At 48.6% G+C, this 20866-nt stretch overlaps 9 protein-coding genes across 13 annotated transcripts; 4 read left to right on the plus strand and 5 right to left on the minus strand.

Moving 5' to 3' along the window:
* Positions 1-464: 464 nt before the first annotated feature.
* On the minus strand, positions 465-1538 carry LOC136190144 (uncharacterized). Its single transcript, XM_065978224.1, has 2 exons — positions 1111-1538; positions 465-1052 (listed from the first exon to the last, which is right to left on the minus strand). The coding sequence occupies exons 1-2, from the start codon at positions 1505-1507 to the stop codon at positions 661-663; spliced, it is 789 nt and encodes a 262-aa protein (XP_065834296.1). The 5' UTR covers positions 1508-1538; the 3' UTR covers positions 465-660.
* Positions 518-2783, plus strand: LOC136190143 (uncharacterized). 2 transcript variants are annotated; one of them, XR_010670511.1, is made up of 7 exons: positions 518-1653; positions 1706-1890; positions 1942-2015; positions 2063-2143; positions 2193-2240; positions 2346-2420; positions 2473-2783. XR_010670511.1 is itself a non-coding variant. In XM_065978223.1 (7 exons), exons 2-7 carry the CDS (start codon positions 1824-1826, stop codon positions 2668-2670), a joined length of 543 nt encoding a protein of 180 aa, XP_065834295.1. In that variant the 5' UTR covers positions 518-1653; positions 1716-1823; the 3' UTR covers positions 2671-2783. The 2 variants fall into 2 exon arrangements, 1 of the variants encoding a protein (XP_065834295.1); XM_065978223.1 differs by having other exon boundaries at positions 1716-1890.
* A 32-nt stretch (positions 2784-2815) lies between these two features.
* On the plus strand, positions 2816-5668 carry LOC136190141 (uncharacterized). 2 transcript variants are annotated; one of them, XM_065978220.1, is made up of 18 exons: positions 2816-2934; positions 3006-3054; positions 3100-3154; positions 3218-3276; positions 3342-3391; positions 3441-3483; positions 3529-3578; positions 3639-3692; positions 3742-3775; positions 3835-3908; positions 3968-4003; positions 4052-4104; positions 4150-4219; positions 4277-4376; positions 4430-4599; positions 4650-5224; positions 5276-5496; positions 5581-5668. In XM_065978220.1, exons 1-15 carry the CDS (start codon positions 2833-2835, stop codon positions 4480-4482), a joined length of 882 nt encoding a protein of 293 aa, XP_065834292.1. In that variant the 5' UTR covers positions 2816-2832; the 3' UTR covers positions 4483-4599; positions 4650-5224; positions 5276-5496; positions 5581-5668. The 2 variants fall into 2 exon arrangements, with proteins under 2 accessions (XP_065834292.1, XP_065834291.1); XM_065978219.1 differs by having other exon boundaries at positions 4430-4543; positions 4601-5224.
* Positions 4601-6973, minus strand: LOC136190135 (outer dynein arm-docking complex subunit 4-like). Its single transcript, XM_065978213.1, has 11 exons — positions 6814-6973; positions 6631-6762; positions 6426-6579; positions 6316-6380; positions 6144-6254; positions 6033-6090; positions 5801-5981; positions 5665-5723; positions 5402-5609; positions 5255-5341; positions 4601-5192 (listed from the first exon to the last, which is right to left on the minus strand). Exons 1-11 carry the CDS (start codon positions 6925-6927, stop codon positions 4763-4765), a joined length of 1599 nt encoding a protein of 532 aa, XP_065834285.1. The 5' UTR covers positions 6928-6973; the 3' UTR covers positions 4601-4762.
* Positions 6974-7290: 317 nt separating this feature from the next.
* Positions 7291-8566, minus strand: LOC136190138 (heparan sulfate glucosamine 3-O-sulfotransferase 3B1-like). Its single transcript, XM_065978216.1, has 2 exons — positions 8368-8566; positions 7291-8295 (listed from the first exon to the last, which is right to left on the minus strand). Exons 1-2 carry the CDS (start codon positions 8465-8467, stop codon positions 7406-7408), a joined length of 990 nt encoding a protein of 329 aa, XP_065834288.1. The 5' UTR covers positions 8468-8566; the 3' UTR covers positions 7291-7405.
* LOC136190128 (uncharacterized) lies at positions 7634-12997 on the plus strand. Of its 2 annotated transcripts, none has more exons than XM_065978207.1 (29): positions 7634-8687; positions 8748-8856; positions 8909-9056; positions 9242-9342; positions 9393-9418; positions 9504-9577; positions 9624-9703; positions 9753-9811; positions 9862-9891; positions 9943-10010; positions 10068-10098; positions 10147-10229; positions 10285-10339; positions 10392-10495; positions 10556-10698; positions 10760-10872; positions 10935-11039; positions 11092-11163; positions 11213-11286; positions 11339-11395; positions 11445-11511; positions 11563-11636; positions 11695-11767; positions 11825-11869; positions 11931-12038; positions 12123-12260; positions 12320-12403; positions 12456-12577; positions 12718-12997. In XM_065978207.1, the coding sequence occupies exons 2-29, from the start codon at positions 8754-8756 to the stop codon at positions 12839-12841; spliced, it is 2361 nt and encodes a 786-aa protein (XP_065834279.1). In that variant the 5' UTR covers positions 7634-8687; positions 8748-8753; the 3' UTR covers positions 12842-12997. The 2 variants fall into 2 exon arrangements, with proteins under 2 accessions (XP_065834279.1, XP_065834278.1); XM_065978206.1 differs by having other exon boundaries at positions 7634-8656; positions 8702-8856.
* A 14-nt stretch (positions 12998-13011) lies between these two features.
* On the minus strand, positions 13012-15791 carry LOC136190133 (uncharacterized). The gene is made up of 2 exons (XM_065978211.1): positions 14881-15791; positions 13012-14769 (listed from the first exon to the last, which is right to left on the minus strand). Exons 1-2 carry the CDS (start codon positions 15332-15334, stop codon positions 13118-13120), a joined length of 2106 nt encoding a protein of 701 aa, XP_065834283.1. The 5' UTR covers positions 15335-15791; the 3' UTR covers positions 13012-13117.
* Positions 15792-16783: 992 nt separating this feature from the next.
* LOC136190142 (ras-related protein Rap-2a-like) lies at positions 16784-17643 on the plus strand. The gene has a single exon (XM_065978221.1). The coding sequence runs from the start codon at positions 16837-16839 to the stop codon at positions 17509-17511; it is 675 nt and encodes a 224-aa protein (XP_065834293.1). The 5' UTR covers positions 16784-16836; the 3' UTR covers positions 17512-17643.
* Positions 17644-17931: 288 nt separating this feature from the next.
* LOC136190139 (pre-mRNA-splicing factor CWC25 homolog) lies at positions 17932-20804 on the minus strand. 2 transcript variants are annotated; one of them, XM_065978218.1, is made up of 9 exons: positions 20623-20804; positions 20468-20565; positions 20345-20414; positions 20114-20259; positions 19955-20053; positions 19789-19845; positions 18333-18375; positions 18192-18250; positions 17932-18116 (listed from the first exon to the last, which is right to left on the minus strand). In XM_065978218.1, exons 1-9 carry the CDS (start codon positions 20764-20766, stop codon positions 17990-17992), a joined length of 843 nt encoding a protein of 280 aa, XP_065834290.1. In that variant the 5' UTR covers positions 20767-20804; the 3' UTR covers positions 17932-17989. The 2 variants fall into 2 exon arrangements, with proteins under 2 accessions (XP_065834290.1, XP_065834289.1); XM_065978217.1 differs by having other exon boundaries at positions 18333-18462.
* Positions 20805-20866: the final 62 nt, after the last annotated feature.

Consider the following 20866-nt stretch of genomic DNA (forward strand, 5'->3'; position numbering starts at 1 on the left):
ACTAAAAAAGGGTCAAAATGGTAAAAACTGTAGCAAGAAGAATGTTCTCTTTGCTGTAGAATTTTGATAGAGTAGCCTTTATTGATTATTTCCTCGACAACTATTTTTTTCTTAGGCAATCCTGCTTTGGCGGGCTCTAACGTGGCTACCATCCAGAATAAGTATTTTGTCAATGGGACGGATTGCTGTCAAGTTTCCGCGACTGGTTATAAATCCGGTCAACCTCTAGTCAGTCAAACGCTTCACTATTCCAACGATATGTGCCGATTTAGTGTCGCGCCCGCACTCTTTGTAGCGTGGCGCACGAGACTTCGGTTGGGAGATAGATTTGTTCCCAATCGCTATGCTAATCAAACGTTTCGACTGGATCTTCTTAACGAGAGAACGAACACCTTGGGCCGGTTTGTTTCTGCTGTTGTCAAGGACGGCCCTCTGGGCAATTTGGAATTAGTTTATACGGTTGATGGCATAAGAAGAGTTGACTCTTGCCTTGGCAGGAAATCAGTAGTATAACCAGATTAGCTAATTAGTTTGCACGGGACGGGTTTTTGCACATCAAGATGTCAACACAAGCAAGTAAAGCAGCAAAGCAGCAAGATTCTAAACTGGCTATAGCGCAAATATTTTCGTGGAAGCACGTCGCTGTGCAATACGCTGCCTTCAGTCTTCGCTAGTTGGCAAGGGACCTGGTGGACTGCCATCAATTGTGTAGCTGACATGCAGCTGACCGCCTGGCCCATCATGAACGTCGACCTGGGCTACAGCTCCAGGGTTGTGAGTGCTGGTGTTAAGCAAATTGAGAGCAACGCTCTTGTCGGCGTACGTGCCGGTCTTGAATATTTGACCTTCCTGAAGATTGGTGCGCCACGCCATGAACACGATGGGCCAAATTTCAAATTGAGCGTTCTCGTCATAGTGAGGAATCTTTTGCATTATGAGAGGCTTGTTGTTCTTGTACGCTGTGGCGGTGAGAGTGGGAACGACTGCACCGTGTTCTGACGGATAATTATGATGCAGCGTCACGAGATTTTGACCAGCAGATCCCGGTGGTCCTAAAAAAGGCAACGTTAGATGGAATGTTTCTCTAAACGAGCGAAGAGGCAGTCTTACCGTTGGGACCTTCCTTCAGCATCGGCGCACCGTCGTATCCTTTTGTTACAATCAGACTTTCCCCATTGCTAGCTGGTTGTCGTTTGGTGTAAAGCGTGACGTCAGAACTATCCGGTTCTTGCAGGAAAACGTCGAAGCTCGTCTCAAACGGGACTTCGAACGATCCGAGACCGCCTTGGCCTTGCAGCGGAACTTTTTTCCACACGAGTGCATCGGTGTTCAGGCCCGGCACAGGCGCTTGAGATAGCTGGTAGAAAACGAATTCGTTGGCGTCGGGTTTTTGAGAATTGTTTGCGACGAAGACTTTGGTGAGAAACTGGTGTTTGCTTGCAAAACGGCGGGAGGCCTCGAGTTGCTGAAAGGAAAACCGAAACAGTCGTGAAGTTCGGAGAGCCATATTGGTGGTACAGTAGGAAGCGCGCGATCTTCTGCTGGATTGTCTCGCTTTTAGTGTAGATATACACGTATATATTGGATCTAAGAAACCGTTCTACTGTAGTATGATTGGCATGTCGACCTCGAGGCCAAATTCCGAACCATGAAGTGAGTTCAAGCATAGATGATTCAAGCATGCCTACCATCCTTCTATATTTAGCCCCGTTTAGGCGCGTTGTGTCACCTGACCTCTTTAGGACATGCGAACCGCTGACTGAACGCTGACTGAATGCGGAGTCCTTCCTCTTTCCGGCTAGCGTCGACGCTTGGACTGGGCGATGAAGAAAACAATGACTCCGTTGGAGGATAAAACGAACGCGGTTTCTTCAACGAAACAAATCAAACGTGAGATGAGAGCTGATAGAGGAGTTTTGTCAGCCAGGAGATATTTTTTAGCGTCTAGAAAGTCGATTCCTATGGAATTGACCATCCAAGACGAGAAAACGCCAGCTGTTCTAAGAAAGCTACGAGTAGACCTACCCTGTAGCTGAGTTTTTGGGCTAATCGCGTTGACTAGGATAATTTCGATGCTCGAAAAGATAGAAAAGTAAAAATACAACCGCTCTCTTCCCCAAAGGCCACAAGCTCGCCAAGCCAAGTACATTAAGAATTCTATGCCATTCCTCGAATTAATTTTCATCATGTAGGCTGCAGGTGAAAAACAACAGATGTCAGGATTTGGTCAAATATCACCGGTAAGCCAATCACACAGCCATATACACGACACCCTGAGAGTAGCTAAGATTTGGCATAAATAAATAAATAAATGACCATTGATAGCTCTTCGCTTGAAACCTTAGATTGCCTCGGCTCACAGCCTACATAAGCCGGATGCAAAGCTGTTTTCGCCTCCGGTTCACGTGAAAACCAATGCGGTTAGATGAGGCGGGATAGTGTAGATTTTGAATTCAATTGACCCTGCTGTAGCTCTTTCGCACTCCTCCTCGCCCCGAAGTGATTCGTCACGACGGCGTCATTCCGGACGACATTCTGATTACGGCACCCGACAGTTGGTTTCGACAAGCTGCTGAAACGTTGCCTACCAAAAGGAGGAAAAGGACGACGAAGAATGTGCCACCAATCGATTTCAGTGATCTGCCAGATGACTTCATTGAGAATATCTAAAACCTCTTGCATTATAGTCACTTACCTGTAGTTAGTACTGTAGTTTGTGTTTTGGATGAAGTCCTCTTGTTCAGTGAGTGGAGGAGTGGTTAATTTATTGCACATAAACGGTGTAGCATAACATCCTCTCAGCACGTGATCATCATTCGCCGTCCAAGCGTCATGGCAGAAGTCGGGCTGCAGGATCGCCTCCTGCTCGCTATTCCGAAGAAGGGACGTCTCATGGAGCCTTCGATAGCTCTTCTAGATCGCTGCGGCATCAAGGTAGAGCCCAAGGAAACGAGAAATTAGAACGACACGCTCTCTAACTTCCGATCATTGATCGTTGAATCTAGTATCGCAGGAAAGCTCGTCTAGACGTCGCCTTCAGCACGACGATGAACGGTAAGCAGTGAGCAGCACGAAACTGTACTCTTAGTCTGCTCGCAGTTGCAGTCGTCTTTCTGCCAGCGGCAGACATCGCTCTATTTGTCGGCGAAGGAAAGTAAGAGAGAGGGAGAGAGCAGTAGAGATCATTCCTACATAGCAATTTGTTTATTTTAATTAGAGTTGATATGGGTATCACAGGACAGGATATGGTGGCTGAGAGTGGAATGACCGAAAGCGGTGAGATGTGCAGGCCTCTGCGCCTGCGCAACGAAAATTCCTCATCTTTAATTAAATTTTTTTAGTCGATCAGTTGCTGGAGCTGGGCTTTGGAAAGTGTCGTCTTTGCGTTCAGGTATGCCCCAAAGCTGGAGAGCTATCCTGTGTCATTGTTCTTCTTGTAGGCGCCACAGTCGTCAAAGATAGATAGCGGAAAAGCTTGTGCTGGTAAGAAAATTAGACAAACATTGGAGCAGTTATATGTTCGTTTAGGCCAACGTATTGCCACGACGTTTCTTCATCTAACGGATAATTATTTCAAGGTGAGGAAAGTTTGTGAAGCAGAGTGGTTGTTTTTTTGTGAAAAGCGTGCCGCAATGCAGGAAATCGCTCCCAATGAAAGCACAAAAATCAGCTTCATTAGCGGATCTGTCGAAGTTCGAAACAAAGAAAATATCTCTTTATCTAATTAATCATTTACCTTAGGTAGCTTGTGCTCTAGGATTAGCTGAAGCAGTAGGTAAATAAATACAAAGAAGCAATAGTTTGTTCATATCGTAATGACTGGTCAATTCTTAGTTGATCTTGTGGAATCGGGGGATACAATGAGAGCGGCGGGACTAAAGGAGGTGGCAGAGATTATGTCATCACAGGCAAGCTGATAGATGAAATCAGCTTTTACTCATCCAGTCCTCTTTTTTTAATTAATCAGGCTGTCCTCATAGGTAATCCAAAGACGTCAAAGAAGGTAAGGGATGCACAAGGTAAATGGATTCCTTTTGGTATGAAATTGAAGGATGTTATGTCACTGGTTGCGAGGCGTGTGAAGGGCATCGTTGACGCAGAGAAGTAAAGTCTCTCATGATAATCCGCCAAATTTTCACAGTTCTTCAGATATGTGATGATTGACTACAACGTGAGACGGGAACACTTGGAAAAGGCAACTCGAATAACACCAGGGAAAGTAATATAAGCACAAGCACTGCAGCGGGTGGCAAAGAAATTTGACTTGGTTCTTCAGAACTCTCCTACGCTTTCTCCGTTGGATGATTCACAGTGGGTTGCTGTGAAAGCACTTATACTAAAAAACGAATCAAATGCCATACTGGATCAGCTACAAGGTGAAGCCAAATTTTCTCAAGCCTGTCTCTTCGACCTGCCTTCCTTTTGGTAGAAGTTGGCGCGGAGGCCATTCTCATATACAACATCAAGAATTGCAGAGTCTGAGAAGAGATTCTTTATGCTCACTATTTATATGGAAGCACAATACATGAAATGATGTCTGCAGGTAATCTATGGAGAGTTTGCCTACAACCTTTCGTTCAATTTTGCAATGTACTCCAAGTAGGTAAGCTAGTTCCTCAGAAAATTCCGCTACTGTATACTTGCGCAAGGTAGGTCCATAAACGTCGTTCACTGTACTATAATATGCGAGCACAGTATTCATGGGCAATCACAATCAACTGACTACACTAATGCAATAAGCAGTCGTCACTCAGTCAACACCTCAACCTTCCTTGCTCTTTCTCCCACTGATCTGCGACTCCGTTTCTCCCTCGTACCCGCCCTCGTCCCCTTCCTCCTCCTCGTCGTCTCGCTCCACCGTTTGCACGAGCCGCGAATTCAAATCCTCCAACGCCTTCCCAATCGCTTCGCGCGACGCGTGATCCTTCACCGCTTCGGCGAGCTTGAGCGATCGTTCGAACGACTCGATAGCCGCCGGAAGATCGTCCATTTTCATTTCGGATTGAGCGATGAGAACGCTCGCGTTCAACTGCCACACGTTGTCGTCGATCTCCTTCGCCGTGGCGAGCGCCTTCTCGCCGTAATCGTGCGCGTCGTCGTATTGCTTCAATTCGAGATGACAGCGACCGATTTCGTGGAAAAGCCACGTCGATTCTAATTTCGCTTGGCTCAACGGAAGCTTTTCGGTCCAGCTAAGAAAATAGGAGTGCGCGTGAGGGGGGAAGTAAGCGCGCGGCGGGGTTCGAGTTCTTACTATTCGACTGCTTTTTCGTAGTTTCCCATTTTGGCGTAGACGCGACCCAAATTGTCAAGAGCGCGCGATTTTCCTTCGTCGTTGTCCCTGGCGATTTACGATCAAGATTTTTAGTCTCTTTACCATATGTGTACTATTTATATATACCCTTTTCTCGCTATCTGTAGATCGAATTCGAAGTGGCCAAGTGCTTCGTTGAGTCGTCCGAGCTCGATGAGCGCCGTCCCAATGCTGCTGTGAAGGTGACCAACGATTTCAGCCTTGTTCTTCAAGGCGGTCTCGTCCAGTGATTCAACTGTCTTGAGACAGCTCTTTGCCTTCTGTAGACTCTCCTCGGCATTCCCAGCATCGAGAGCTACAAGATGTGAAATTTGAGCAGAGCTTTTTTTTAAAAAAAAACTTTGTCGAACCGTCTTCGATTTCTTCCAGCGCACTCAGGATGAAATGAGACGAATCTCCACTGGCTTCAGTAAGCAAAGAGTCAAGGAAAACGAATAAATAATTTCACCATAAGAATTCTCTCTCATTCAAAGTGGAAATGGATATGATTTCTTCTTTGGTTTCTGGTTTCTCTGCGCAGCCGGCTTCCACTTTCTCAGTTCCCTTTCTCGCTTTCTCGCGTACATGGGCTGTTGCTGCTGCCAAAACTCGACGCGCGAATCAAGGTAAGAAAGTCCCGACTGAACGAGACTATAAATAGCAGGATTCCCACGATTATGAACAAAATCTAAAAGTTTTTTATAAGAAAATTTTTCCCTCTCTAATAACAGTAACATACCACTGTCTCCCATCAATTTCTCCAGATAGTCCCTATCCGCGGATAATTCACCAAGAAGCTTAAGAGACACATATAAATAAAAAAGAGGCTTGAGTTGATCTATCCCCGTACCTGTTTTACGGTTTTCTCATTTCTTGGCTTTTGGGTGGAAGCCTTGTTTGCCTGATGGGCTTGCTGTCGCAAATTTGCCTTCTTTTTCAAACCAGCCTTGCCCTTCTTCCCCTAAATTGCACACACCCACACACAGCTCTCAGGAAATTCCCTTGGCAATAATCGCACGCACTATATCTTCCTGTGCCGCGAAAAAGGACAAATCGCCTTTGTTTTCTAACTTGATAGCAGCTCTCTCTATAAATATTTATTAGTATTGTTATTTATTCTCTTTCTAATAACCTCCGATGCAATTATCTATTGCTTCGGTTGCCTTCTGAATGCCCAGTCGAAATTCCTCCAATTCCGATCGCAACTTATTACCGCGATGATAGTACATCAACGCGTACTCAAAATCGCCCATTGCATACAAGGCTTCCGCTTTGGCATAGAGACCCTTTGAAAAAAATTGCTAAAATCATTTTATTATTTTTTTAGGGTCACTGACTCGAACGAATTCTTTGTCTTCTTTCAAAGCGGATTCGGCGTCATCGAGCGCGTTCTTATTGTCGCCCATATCGAGATACACCTTCGATCGTGCGACCAGTGCTACCCGGTTGCCCGGTTTTAGTTCGAGCGCCTAACAACGTATCGCGTCGACTCGGAGGCGATGTTTTCTGTCTTTTTCTACCAGGCTGATCGATTCGAGGGCTTTCGCGTGATAGCCCTTGCTCGAGAGCTTTTCGCCTTCGGCTAAATACGTCTCGAAAGTGCTTCGAGGACCTTCGTCTTCGTCGTCCGACATCTTCAAACAACGGTCGCGTTGGAAACTCGACGGTTCAGAACGCACGCTAGGAGAGCGTTTTGTCACGTGTCAGCGATCTACTCTCTCTCAATCCCTCTCAATCTGCCTCCCGTAGCCCTCCTCGCGGCCTCCTGTAGCTCGCATGCGACGTGAAAGCGGCTGCTGTTGATTTACAAGTAGCGTAGAGTTGCATTGAAGAACGAAACGAGCGAGGTAAGAATAGAGCGCAAAGACCGGCGCCATAACGGGCGCTCCCGTGACCCAGCTACTGTATTACTTACATACCGTACAAGAGGGTTCCCTATTCCGCGAAACCAGTTGCCTTGGCAAATCCAAGGGTCTCTCCGCCCCAAATTACCAATATTTCAGGTCATACATGTATAACTCGAAATTATTAGACAACGTAAGTGGCATTCGATTTGGGTGCGTATGACAAAATTTCTAAGGCCTTAAATAAAAGATGTACGTATCTGCTATATCAATCATATTCCCAGCTAAATTTTACACCAGTCAGAACTTCGAGTTCTTTGTTGTATGGCTGGAAATGAGCTTGTAACAACTTCGTCGTTTTGTCATCAATTGTGACGTGTTCGCGTCCCTTGTTGCTCCCCAGGCAACCGTCGCCGTGCCCCGTATATCCGGGTTGCGAGGGATCTCGACAGTAGAAACCCTTTTCTTTGTTGAAATAAAATCGACTTGGGTTATAATAGGCGGGCAGATTGAGAAACGCTTCAACTTTGCGCATCGCGCCAACGGGATCCTGCATGAATTTCTTCGCGTCCAAAAAGAGAAATCGATTGCGCGCAAACATGTGCAACCACGTGCGCAAGTGACGCGAATATTCCCCTATAGCGACGAGCGACGCCCTCGGATTGACGCACGAGCCGTCGCGCGGGCATCGTTTAAGAACGCGCGATCGAAAAACGTCGCTCGGCTTCGACGTTTTTACGATCTTCGGCGTCTTATCAATCGTCTGTGTGAAATCCGAGATAGCGCGCGCTACCGGCTCGCGAAAGATGGCGATGAACTTCGTTCGCGCGGGCATCGTCTGCGCGATTCGATTCGGCACGCTTGGCGTTACAAGATAGCTCGGCGTTTTTTCGAGGATCCATTGGCTCGAGTTGACCGACGGCATGAGATTTCGGTAGTAGTCGATCCCGCGCGCGAACGCGTCGTCGCGATCGAAGAAGTGGGCCTCCTTTGTGTAGCAAGTGACGTTGGGGTGAACGTTGAGCCATGCCAACAGCGCTCGCGTTCCCGCCTTTTTTGAGCCAATGATTATCGCGTCTGGTAGGCGAGCTCCGCCCTCGTTTACGTAAGCGCTTTCGCCATATGTGACGTCAGCTGGCGCAGGCGGCCGCTTTCCTACTGTTAGACACGCATTAGTAAGGAATCAAATCGAATTTCGATATTTTTAATGGGTCGCTGTGTCGTGATTACCATTCGGTTTTTTCGGTAGGCCGATGCGAGTGGTATAGACGAACCACAGCACGATTATTGTGCTGGTTAGTGTCACAGCTCCTATCGCTCTTCTGCTCATCGCAATAAGAACGCTCTCGCTCGAATTGTTGCGAAAGAGCGTGAGACAACGCTCTAGACAGTACTCTCGTTCTTCTACTGTGTTCTGCGCGTGCGCACATAGCCTACCGAGAGGAACTGAACTCTGGTTGCCCCCGTTGACCTAGCTAAATTAACCTAACCGACGAACAGCGTCTAAATCTTCCCATTGGTAGCTCCTAAAATCAATTGATTGTTGTACGGTAAATTTGGCTAGGCACGTGATCTTCCTTTGTAAACCCCGTACAAACTACTTGCCTTAGCAACCGATGTTGAAATCGGTGGCTTTTTCGCCTCAACCGACGATGGAAGCTGGCGAGAGCAATCGCAATTGGTTTGAATACTGGCGAGAAGGCGGAGACGATGTCCCAGGTGCAGTAAAAAAGCCCAAAACGGCGCTCTCATCTCGAGTCTCGTTTTCCAGACGAACTTCCGGCAGCTGTGAATTTGAACGAGGATGAAAAAGATAGCGAAGTAGCGGAGAAAGCCGTCGCTCTCGTCGTAGACGGCACGCGACGGGGCGTGGTCGCTCTGTGCAAAGAAGTCGCCTCGCTTATAAAAGAGAAAGCAGAGTAAGCAAGCAAGCAAGCCAGCAAGCAAGCATCACGGTTTATGAAACTTGAGACTACCGCATGTACTAAAAGAAAACCTACTGTAGTGCACTAGCCCTTCCAAAGAGGACCTCCTTAGCAACGAGTACTCTTTCCTAGCCCAATTTACGCTAGAGACATTCTTATCTGATTATTGTTTACCTAAGACTTGAAAAGAAGCTCGAGGGAAGTCAACTGCCTCCTATAGGATCTGCTTCCTTACAGAATAAACATCAATTGACTGTCAATGTTCATGATGTTCCATCAAGTACGTAGAAAAAAGAGAAAAAAGAATTTTTTACAGTAGTTTTTTTCTAGTGTCTATGACCAGCATAAGAGATATTGTAAGAACCCCTACAAGCTGTTTCCTCATTCTTTTTCTGTTATAGTTATAGATTATTACTCACCCAGACGTTGTTTGTTGATTAGGTTCAAACGTCGCGAACTGATTTAACGCGGGGAAAGGACGAGCCTGCATTGGGAGCTCTAGTGAAGCATACAAGGTATCTGTACATTAGGCACGACTCTCATATTTAATAATGATATTAGGGATAAGATTCGCGACGCCCTTGAGGAGATTTGCACACTGACGACTCATGACGATAATACCGAAAGACAATATAGAGAGAGTCAGCTTGAATTTGACGATTTTTTCTGTTTTTGAAACTTCTTTTGCAGCTGTGAGAATAAATCAAAAACTAGAGGCCGATTTGGATCGCGCAAGAAAGGAACTCACTGTGAGATAAATAGTTTATTTACGTAAGGGGATTTGATTTTTTTGTTTTAGCGACTTCGAGCGAAATTGTCTATTGCTGAGGTCAAATTCTAGTCCTAACATTTAATTATTAGCATTTTTGTCTCTTTCCAGATGACTCCTCTTCAAATTCGCGAAGAACGGGCGCGAAAAAAGGAAACGGAAGCAAAACGTCAAGCAATGTATAAAAAACAAAAATTAAAATGATCTTGAAAAGAAAACGCAATGAAAATTTGTAGTGACAAAGAAACGAGAAGCGAGAGACCGAGCGTGCGTGTCTTTTTCCGAGAACTAACTAGATTCGAATCTCGACTTTAGAATGAACGACGCGTGCTTCCGCGGCTTTTGAGCGCTTCCGAGCGAGCCCAAGTCGTCAACGCCAAAGGAGAATACACAAATTCGTACGTAAACAGAAAAAAAACAATGAATGAATTATATTATCGTTTCTACCTTCAGACGAAATTGGTTGAATGATAGTCGCGGGGATAGAAGAGCTCGGTCTTCTCTCAAGGTGAAACAAATTCGATTTCTCGACTTTATGCGACTGTCGATTTTTTTCGCAGAAAAGTCCCGATGCTTTGCCTCCGCCTCTTCAAGGCTGCTCCTGCCCCGTCTGTCGCTCCGTACAGTCAATGGGCGGCACAGTGACGAAGCATCGCCGAACAAAGTGCCACGACCGTTCACTCAGTCTCTATATTCTATTTGTTTTTCTTTTTTTTTCTTTCAGACTTGGCCAGACTGTTCTTCTCGGCGATCGCGTCATCATTAAAGGCGAACGATCGGGCACTGTCAAATACATAGGAAAACTTGACGGTGCGCCGTCGACGAGCGCCAGCGACGTTTTCCTTGGCATTCATCTTGATCAACCAAGTAAGAGCTATTCCTACACACGCTGAAATCGCATTCTATGCTGTATCTGTGTCTCTTGCAGTCGGACTTCATAATGGAACTTTTCAGGGAAAACGCTATTTTACGTGTCCTGCTCGCCACGGAGCTTTTCTCAACGTGAAAGACGTTGTTTGCGTTGTAAATCGACAGCCGCAGGTATGCCGCGAGGGGGTCAGATTTCCTTTGGTTTTATCGTCAACGCACTGGCGCATGTTTAGTCGCCTATTAAGTCGTCTCGTGTTCAAACAAGAGGCCACTTGGCGAGTCTGAAGGAAGAAAACGAGAGACTTCTGAGTGCAGACCGGAGAAAGAAAAGGCAGCAGGTGAGAAAAGAGATTGGTGGAATTTGTAAGGGGTGAAAAGGGGGAGTTTTAGATGGAGTTGGAAGCTGAATTGGCTGACATTCAAGCGAGATTTGACCCAGAGGGCTTAGTTACACCAGAAAAGGTTTGCATGCACGCTCGCTGGATATTATTTCTCGAATAAATAGTTACAGAAAAATCGATCATTCAAACTACCGTACTATAGTGAAGCAGAACTGGAAGCTGATATCATTCAGTTTAAAAAACAGTAACGATTATCGCGAGGTGTTTTGATATCGAAAGGAAAATTTACGATATAGGAATCGTCCTACTTCGTCTTTGAGCGAAGACAGTGACTTAGCTCTAATGAGACAAAAGTTAGAATTGAATAACCCTTGTTTGGGTTTCTGAGAGTCGTTGGTTTAGAATTGAAAACCTTATGGGCAAAGGAAAGAGTCGCGGCAAAGACTCGTTGACACCGGATGCTAGTCCTGTACGCTCCCCGTGTCAAATCTGTATTTCTAATCCGAGTTAACGTTGCTAGAACGATATTGATAAGCACACTGTAGAAGAGGCAACAAGGCACGTCATTGAGCTGGGAGACGTTAAGCAATGCGGGTAACGGAAAAACGTCGGTGTGTGTGGAAACTTCAAAGAGCTTTGGTTATTTCCCCAGCACGATCAATGCCAAAGATTTCGTTTATTTGCTGAATTCCGCAGCACTGTGTATGAATCTCGATGACGGAGAAGTAAGCGAGCGCATAGTCTCAGACGTTATTTACCGTACACCGAACTCTCGCATATAGGTTAGCCTTCTTCTTGAAAAAATTCACGTTCCACCTGACAATATGGTTAGCAAAAGTTTTTTTAATTTCTCCTTTTCTCTTGCAGCAGCAGCGCTGCATTCTTTAGATTGACTACAGAATGGTTCTTCCGACGCTCCTCGCCGTCTTGGAGGCAGTAAAGAATGAAGGCGGCTCTGCAACGGGTCCTCGCGATTGGTGCAGCGTTTATTCAAAGGTAAAGAACGCGCACAATTACTACTAAGTCGGAAGAGGAATTGCAATTAGTCAGACTAAATTGCCTTGACCTGTTTTCGTGCAGACGACCAGCTCCTCCTTTTTCTATAATCTACGCACGGGAGCGGTTCGTCTCGCCGCCGAGAAACCGCCGCTGACAAGCGCCGCCTCTCTCGAGGCAGATGATGCGGTCGAGCGAATCATAGACAACGTTTTATTGGAGGTAGGCCCGCTGTCGACACCGCGCGTCGCGGTTCATCTCTATAGTTCTTCGCCGACTAGGCGTTTCAAGTTCAAGATCCCGATCGGTCTGGCTTTGTTCATCCGTCGCACTTCCTTGATGTGCTAAAATCGCTAAATTTTCAAGTAAATGAATCGAGCGATTTCCTATATACCACTGACACACACTCTCGTTCAGCTAACCGACGCCCAGACTGAGCTCGTCTTGGCGAAATGCGGTCGACAGCAGGATCCGACTCTCGGCGTTCCCTACATAAACCACACGGGGCAGATCCGCCGCTTCATTGCCGAAGCCATCAGGTTCGATCCATATAAGGCGTGAAACGACGAGCGGAATGATAGCTCGAATAATAAGATCGTTTGTCGCTTTTGCATGCACGCTCTCACAGTCTAAACCGACGTTTTGCATGCAAGTAGTCAACACTTGCCTTCCCTTTTAGGGAGACTGCTGCGTATGCTAATGACGTCTGGGTGACTGTGTATTACCCACGGGCCGGCCTCTTCTATTTGAATAAAAGGACGGGGGACGTCCGCTCGAGTCGGCCTCCGGGGCAAATCTTGTAAAGCGGCGAAGTCTAACTTTGGACTAGACTACGTCATCTGGGTACAATGTAATGGAATTACTGGCTGGTATGATTGTGCTGTGTTCTGTTTTCTATTGGGATTATCTGTAATGACTTCTATTTTTGTATTGAATGACTTTGCGGTGGGTTTTTTCTAGGGCTTTTGCTCAATTGCGGCGATGCGTGCGTCATTGGTCAGTGTCTTGGAGACTAAGGTGAGCGGTCACATTTATTTTGAAAAACAATGTTGTTCTTTGAAATGAAACGAATTTATTAGTTAGTTTTCTCTCAAGAATGAAGAGACGTCCTCAAAGTCCGGTCCCCATTTTTCTAATTCTTCTTCCGTGAAATCTGATATGTCAAGTTGATTGGAAACGGTGTTCTTCCACAGAAGGGAAGCGTATGCTGCTCTGAGTCCCGCCCGAACGCAATTACTCATCGAATATCCCTTCAACGTTCCTGCAATCATTCCGCCCGTGAGACTATCTCCCGCTCCATTTACACTGGTCACGTGAACGGGCATGAGATTGCCGCGCGCAGGCGCGAAGTGCGCATACGATTTTCCGTCGACAATCCGTCCGCATCGGCCGACATCGCGCCCAGGCAGACGCCTCCAGTCGCGCGCGACAACGACGCCTCGTTCTCCAAGCGTCGTCACGACACAAGGCACGTAATCGAGCAGTTTTTCGCACAACTGGACGGTGCCAACGACGGGGTCCCCGTCCTCCACGCGAATCCCAAGCGCCTCGCAGAACGAGACAAGTTCGGCGTAATTCGGCGTCATGTGGGTAAGAAGTCGATGAACACCGGCGAGAATCGGCCTTTTCGCCTTCTCCACGCACGCCGGTTCGAACCACACGTGACCGCGTCGCGTCGTGCAAACGAATCTCATCGCATCGACGTTCAAATTACCGTCGATGCAAACCAAACGGGCTCGAATCAAGCGATCGCGATCCCGTCGCGGATCGATGACGTCATTGATGGCCATATCGCCGACGGCCAGCTGCACTTCGCCGTCGCCGCGCAGTACGACGCAATACGTCGCCGTCGAATGATCTCCCAAAATCAGCATTCCCGCGTCGTGATTGCCGCATCCGGGAACTTGTTCTTTCCAGTGACGTCGCAGGAGTTCGCCCGTTTGATCGTTTCCTGTGGCCGAAATGAAGTGAGGTCGTTCGCCGAGTCGGGCGACGCATTCGGCGACGTTGCGACCCACGCCCCCGAACGATTGACTGATGCGTCCGGGATTCGTGGAGCCGTCTTGACGCAATTCCGCGCCGCTGTCTACCTTCGCTACGAAGTCGACAATCGATGCTCCAATGATCACAGGGGATCGATCGTCTTGCTCCTGTGTAGTCTCCTGTTTTAGCTTTGCCAATTCAACAGCAATGTCTGCGCCGACTATGGCGTTATTCTTCACGAGGGCAACGTTGGCTCTGAGAGATGCGCCGTCCGTTTTCTCATTGATGTACTTCAACAGAAATGGAGTCAGATGACGACCCTTGATGTTCAGTCTCTCGGCTTCCGCTATTCCTTCCCGAATTGAATTCTCTATGATACGACTATCAGCTGCGTTTTCTTCAGGGATTGGCACAGCCACGACGATCCCTGACCCCGTGTTCAAAGCGAAACCCTCGCGTATCAATTTTGCGCATTCAGTTGCCGTGGCAACGTTCCAATTCGACTTGAACCCGCTGTCGCGCGTAAAAAACGCCGGGAAATCGTCCGTTTCGCCGAAGGTGACAACGCAGACGCCCTGCGTTTCCAAATACTCCAAAGTGAGTCCAACGTCGAGTATTGACTTGACCCCAGCACACACAACGGCGACGGGAGTCCGACCCAACTCCGTCAGATCAGCGCTCACGTCGAAGGAGACTTCCGCCCCGCGGTGAACCCCTCCAATACCCCCGGTAACGAACACCTCGATGCCTACAGAGAGAGAAAATTAAATATTGACATAAGTCCGCCCCCCTTTTGAGGGGGTCCAGGCCCCCGCCGCCGCCACCGCGCGAATTGATATTCTAATAATAGTTCAGTCACCGGCTTTTCTTGCGGCGAACGCCGTCGCTGACACAGTCGTTCCGCCGGCGAGTTTCTCGCCTAAAACGATCGGGAAGTCGCGGCGTGATATTTTTTGGCTGCTTTGCGCGTTTCGGCCCAAGCATTCGATTTCCTCTCGCGTCAAGCCGACGCGCAATTTCCCGTCGATTACGCCGATTGTGGCGGGAAGGGCGCCGCGACTGCGCACGAGCGCTTCGACGTCGAGCGCCGTCGCGACGTTGCGCGGATACGGCATGCCGTGCGTGACGATCGTCGACTCGAGCGCGACGATTGCTTGACGATTGTCGATTGCGCGCTGCACGTCGCGGCTGATTTCGAACGCGGCGACGCCGCGGTAGCACAGTCGCGGCAAAGGGCTCAGAGCTCGACTTGCACGACTTGCACGTTTTGCAAACGATCTCAACATTTTGCCGTAATCCGGGGGGGAGTGCATGCGCCCCGGATCAGGAAAGCGCCAGCTCGGAACGGGACGAGAGGCCCGAGACGCCCGAGACGCAAGACCTTAGACCTTCCATTCTACGTCTAGTAAAGCTTAGTCTACCTTTGGCTAAAAATCCCGGAAATGGTCTCGCTGTCGCAGTTCCCTTACCGCGACACACCGTGAGTGTTTAGCTTCCAAAATGAAGTCAGTTCGCATTACAGTATCTACGCAATTGGAACTTGCTCGAGGCCTACGGCCTAAGCGGAGACTACGCGGTGTAACGATTGCAGAAATGCTCCCCTATTCATGAGTCTTTGCGTCCTGGCTTCAGCTACTCGAGACCTCTGGCTTCATATATTGGCCCACGCGGCGTGGAAATGTTATGCAGTATCGGGGGGACCAGTGTTTATAAAACACTCGACGTGAAAACATTGCTTTGGTATAGCCCCGGCCCAGCGGAGAGACTCCACGGATCTCTCTTCCTATTTACGTTTCGCTTGTGAAAGCGGCTCCTACTCTTCTTGGTTTCCTCTTCCTAAACACGCCACCGCCCACGCTATTGATGAGATCACGAGACATTTAATACAGCAGTTTGCGAGATCATAACGTGCGCGGTTTGTATGCAAATTTACTTCAAAATTGAAACGTTCGGTAAACATCATTTGAATTCATTGAGGGTAATGCTTGACGCAAGCCAGCTTCCAATCGCGGTCGATGGTGGAAATGAAAGAATGAGTGGGTATGAGGAATGCGCGGGATGGTTTACAGCTCGTATCAATGAATGGCGCCATAGCACCATAGCACCATGTTCGGACAAATGCCCATTCAATATCTAGATCTTATATGCGAGATGATAAATATCTCGTCTGTCGTTGCCAGAGACGGCGCCACTGATGAATATTTCTCAGTTGGTAGTTGGAAAACTGATCGATACACATAGCACTGTACTACGTAGCCACGTCGTCCTCTGCTCCACTTCCGGCATCCCGTTGACAAACGAGAGCAAGCAAGTAGCTCACGTCAGAAGTTCGAGTGGTTATAACTCGATGGAAGCGGCCGAGCGGAAAAATAAGATCGAAAAATAGAAGAGCAGAAAACAGGTGATGTTGACTCGTGCACGTGTCGGCCTCAACACTGGGCGGAGCTCGGCATGTCGACGTCATCCCGCAATCGGAGGCGTATGACGTGAACAGCTGCTATGCTTCTCTCGGCTTCTCTCTGCAGGAAGCGCGTGGATACGTCTCGTGTATCAGAGCGCGGTAGACCGACAGAGGCCACTCGTATTTGTTTAGGACGTGTCGGAGCCGTTTAATCCCATTAGGGTTCTGGCACGACGATGCATCATCTCAACAGATCATTATCTCGATTTGCCTAATAACGTTGATTGGACGAGGCACCTGCGGTGGGCCGCGATACGCACCAGACCCGCCCAAGCAAATATAAGCCGAGTCCGCCGCTCACAACACTCAGTTGCCCCTGTCTACTCGTACGAGTCACAAGCCGTTCTCTGAACAATGAAGGACGTTAAGAAAGTCAAACGACGCTCGAGCTTTCCGAGCAAAGAATCGACCGTTCGCGTCGCCGTTCTCGGCGAAGCGAGCGTCGGCAAATCGGCGCTGACTGTCCAATTCGTCTGCGGCCGTTTCCTGAGCGAATACGACCCGACGCTCGAAGACACGTACACGAAAGAGATCAACGTCGCCGAGAAACGCGTCAAACTGCACGTTCTCGATACGGCCGGTTTCGACGAAGAAGACGCGGCGCGTTCGCTTCATCGCGAAGCGCAAGTGCGAGCGAACGACGCGTTCGTCGTCGTCTACTCGGAAACCGATCGATGCAGCTTCGATTCGGCGCGCGCGCTTCTCGAGCTCGTCGCGCGAAGCCGTCCCAACGCTCCCGTCGCGCTCGTTGCGAATAAATCCGATTTGGCCCAATTTCGCGTCGTCGCCGAGACCGAAGGACGAGCACTCGCCGCCGAGACGGCGTGCACGTGCCACTTCTTTCGCACGTCGGCCGCTCAAGGTCACGATCAAATCGACTCTGTCATGGATCACTTGGTTCGCGCCAAGTGGGCACGCGACGCCGAGAAGGCGCTCGCGCACAAGAAACGCGCCCGCATCATGGGACGCAGCGTTAGCATCCCAGAACTTCGAAAAACGATCCTGAGATGGGTGCCGAAATTCGCCTGAACTTTATATCAAAGCCAGAACTATACGAGAGAGAGAGAGAGTCTATTTTTATTTTTTCGTACTGTACGCGAAGTCGAAATCAGTTCTTTTTGAACTATCCTGCTGTGCCGAAATAAAGGCCACTAAACGAAATGTGCGCTTGTTTGTCGCGCTTCTGCTACTCAGCTGGCTTACTCCTCCTCCTCCTCCGCTACTGAGTCTCGTTGTTGGTGGGCGCATCTATCGCGACGGAACGTCGAGAATGCCGCGCCTGTTTGCTGCCATCGAGTCACGCCTACGATTGAACCTTTATCGCGTGTGGGTGGGTGGGCGAAGATGTCCTAATATCGCACTTTCGATCTCAAACTGTTTACTCGTCATCTCTTTATTGAGATGTCCACCTGCTTGTTTTCGAGCAAAAAACGCCGGGGCCGGGACTCACTCATTTCATCAACGTTCTTTATCGAAAACACGGACTCTAGCTAGTACACTAAATCTACTAAATATGTTTCTTCACGAAGTTCTTCGCCAGCGACGCTCCCGTGCGTTGCACCGAATTGATGTTGCGTTTGATTCGGTCTTCGACGGAACTAGTCGCCGACGAATAGCTAGCCACCTTCAACGAACTAGATACAAACAGTAGACGTGTTACACATAACCCGGGCAACCGGCTCGCGCGGCCGTCTCGCGGCACATCTGACTGGATAAATTTGACATCCTTTTCGTCTTGAAGTTCCGACTGTTCTCGCGCAAAGTCATCCTGTGTGGTACAGTAGGACATGAGTCGACGAATCATTTCCTGGATGCATGCATGTACACCCATTCCATGCATTAAAACGTACCCGATATTTCCTCACGCGAGCTTCCCTTTCCTCGTCCCGCGCTCTATGCATAAAAAGGTCATACATAGAGACATCTAGTTGCCCGTCTATTTTCGGAGGGAGCCTTGCACTTATTGCCGCCGCCGAAGCCCTAGTATACTATAGTCAATACGCGCTGGGGACGGGGAGCGCCACCCACGCGACTCGAGGGCATGACTGGGAGACACATCATGCTAAGTGCGGTGCAACTGCACGCCTGCGCGTGGCGCCCCGGTCGCGACACAGGCGCTCCCCCGTGGGCATGCTATGACGTCCAAAAAATCAGAGAGCGAGTCTGTGTTTTTCGGATCAAAAGTCGTGCTGTGCAGTGCATGACTCTGACGCGACAGGCAGCTCTTCGTGGGCATGCATGCTGTGAGCCTGTGACGTCCGAAAAAAAGAGCGAATCTGTGTTTTTCGGACTTTGCAAAAGTCGTGCTGTGCAGTGCATGACTCTGGCACGACAGACGGCTCTTCGTGGGCAGGCCGTGACGTCTGCAAAAAGAGACTGTTTTCGTCGAGTCTCCACCCACGAGCATGACTAGAGTGCTGGTGCATGACTCCGGCTTGCGAAAAAGCACGCAAAGTTTGTTTGTTCGGCGTCCTACGCGTGATTGTGTCAGCGCAACGTCACCCAGTTAGGAACTAACCGCGCCCACGAATATTGTGTTGTGCGTGAGTTTGCACGAAAGCGGGCCGGGTAAAGCGCGGTTAGTGGAAGAGAATACGCGGAAGCGGCGTTTAGCAGCAGCTCCGTATTCTTTCCTTCGTCAACGCTGTCGCGTGACGCAGAACAGCACAGACGGCGGAAATAGCATTAGCGTTGAGCGCGTTAGCTTCCGCGCAATTCCCGGCACCGGCGTTTGGGAACCTAATGTAACGCGATTTGGGTGGGCGAGCGGTCTAAACGGTGCCGGTCCAGCTGAACGTCTTCAAAACAAGCGGGACTTACGAAGTAATGTCATATTAGGCGGTCACGACTTTAGATGTGTGCCGGCCCCGGCTAACTACCGCGAAACAAGGTCGGTGTACGAGAAGTGGAAGTGATTACTATTCGGGGTTCACCGGGTCAATGATCAATAAATTTTTCATTGCAGCTCTCGTTCGTCAGGGGAAAAACCGCGCTAATAATGCGTCAGCGTTGAGAACGATCGTTCCCAGAGCAATTTGGCGCGAAAGGGCGACTGCTTGTCATGTTACCCGACCAATAGTCCAGATTGTAAGGCGGGGCCCCCAAACCGATTCAAACCGCCCGAATTCTAATTAGGTCCCAATAACCCTTTCGGATCGGTCTCGGACATCCTCTGGCTGCACGATAATGAAGCTTCGCCTTTCCAAATGACGTCGTATTCATCGGTAATGACGTGCGCGTAAGAACCAAGGAATTGGGAAACGCTTTGCAAAGAAGGGGGCCCCGCCCGAATTCCCCAACGCATACTTGGCGTCCTGCATCATTTCCTTCCGCCTTCTTTCCATTTCCTCCGAACCCAATCGCCTAGGCAAACAATCCGTCAACGTAGAGCGTTCCGCGAATATTTTTTAATAAAGCTGTCGGGACCCGCCCACCCATGGTAATTCTACGCGACGGAATGTCTCATATATACCTTCTTTCGGGGCGTCGCGGTTTGTGACGATAGGACGGGTACATTCTTCGGGCGTCGTCTCGACGATCGGGAGATGTTCCTTTTCGTCGATGAGGCGATCTTGAGAGAGCGATTTTTTTACAAAAAAGAGTCTTTTATTTTTCTTTATTTTTCTTTTACCTGCTTCGAGATCGCGATCTCTTTCTGCGATCTCTGTCCCTGCCATGCTTATCATCGTCTTTTCTGTGTCGCTCTTCGTGGTGTTTGTGGTGGTGCTTGTGCTTTTTTTCCTTTTTTTCCTTTTTCTTGCTACCACCCGAACTGAGCTAAATCGGTGGATTCTTGTATTTGCATAAACTATATGCGTGAAACCTCTTCTTCGAGGTTTCACTATAGTAATGGGGTAGGTACCATTTCCTGCAACTGTTTCATTCTAATAGGATTATTAATTAGAGCCTTTCGATGTTCATGTTCCGTCTTCCTGATAGCAAGCATTTTCATGAAAAATGAGTTTTTACTCCCCTTCCAGCGTACTTGATAGCAAATAGCGGATCCTCTCTCATCTTATTAGCCATATCAACAGAAACGTTGAGTTGAGATTCGGCAAACAATGCTCCAGGTCCTCCTGAAGCCTACAGACGTACAACTCTGCCTTAATCGGAAAAAATGATAATAGTTATGTATCTGACCCCCGCCTCTTTGCTAGGATCGAATAGAGGATTCGCATGCCGGTCGATAGTTCTCCCCAGTAGATACTCCTCTTTGTTGACGCCTGCCTGGCGATACATCCAATCGACTTTGTCGACTCCCTGCTGTTTTGTCCCCTGATTCATAGCGAAAACGACTCGAAATCTACAAGACACACTCGCTTTCTACCGTGCGTTAGTAGAAAGGAGTTCAACCTTGATATCAAGCTCAGTTGCTAAGAGACGT

Source organism: Oscarella lobularis, chromosome 8 (genome assembly GCF_947507565.1).
Source record: "Oscarella lobularis chromosome 8, ooOscLobu1.1, whole genome shotgun sequence".
In the NCBI taxonomy this organism is placed as follows: Eukaryota; Metazoa; Porifera; class Homoscleromorpha; order Homosclerophorida; family Oscarellidae; genus Oscarella; species Oscarella lobularis.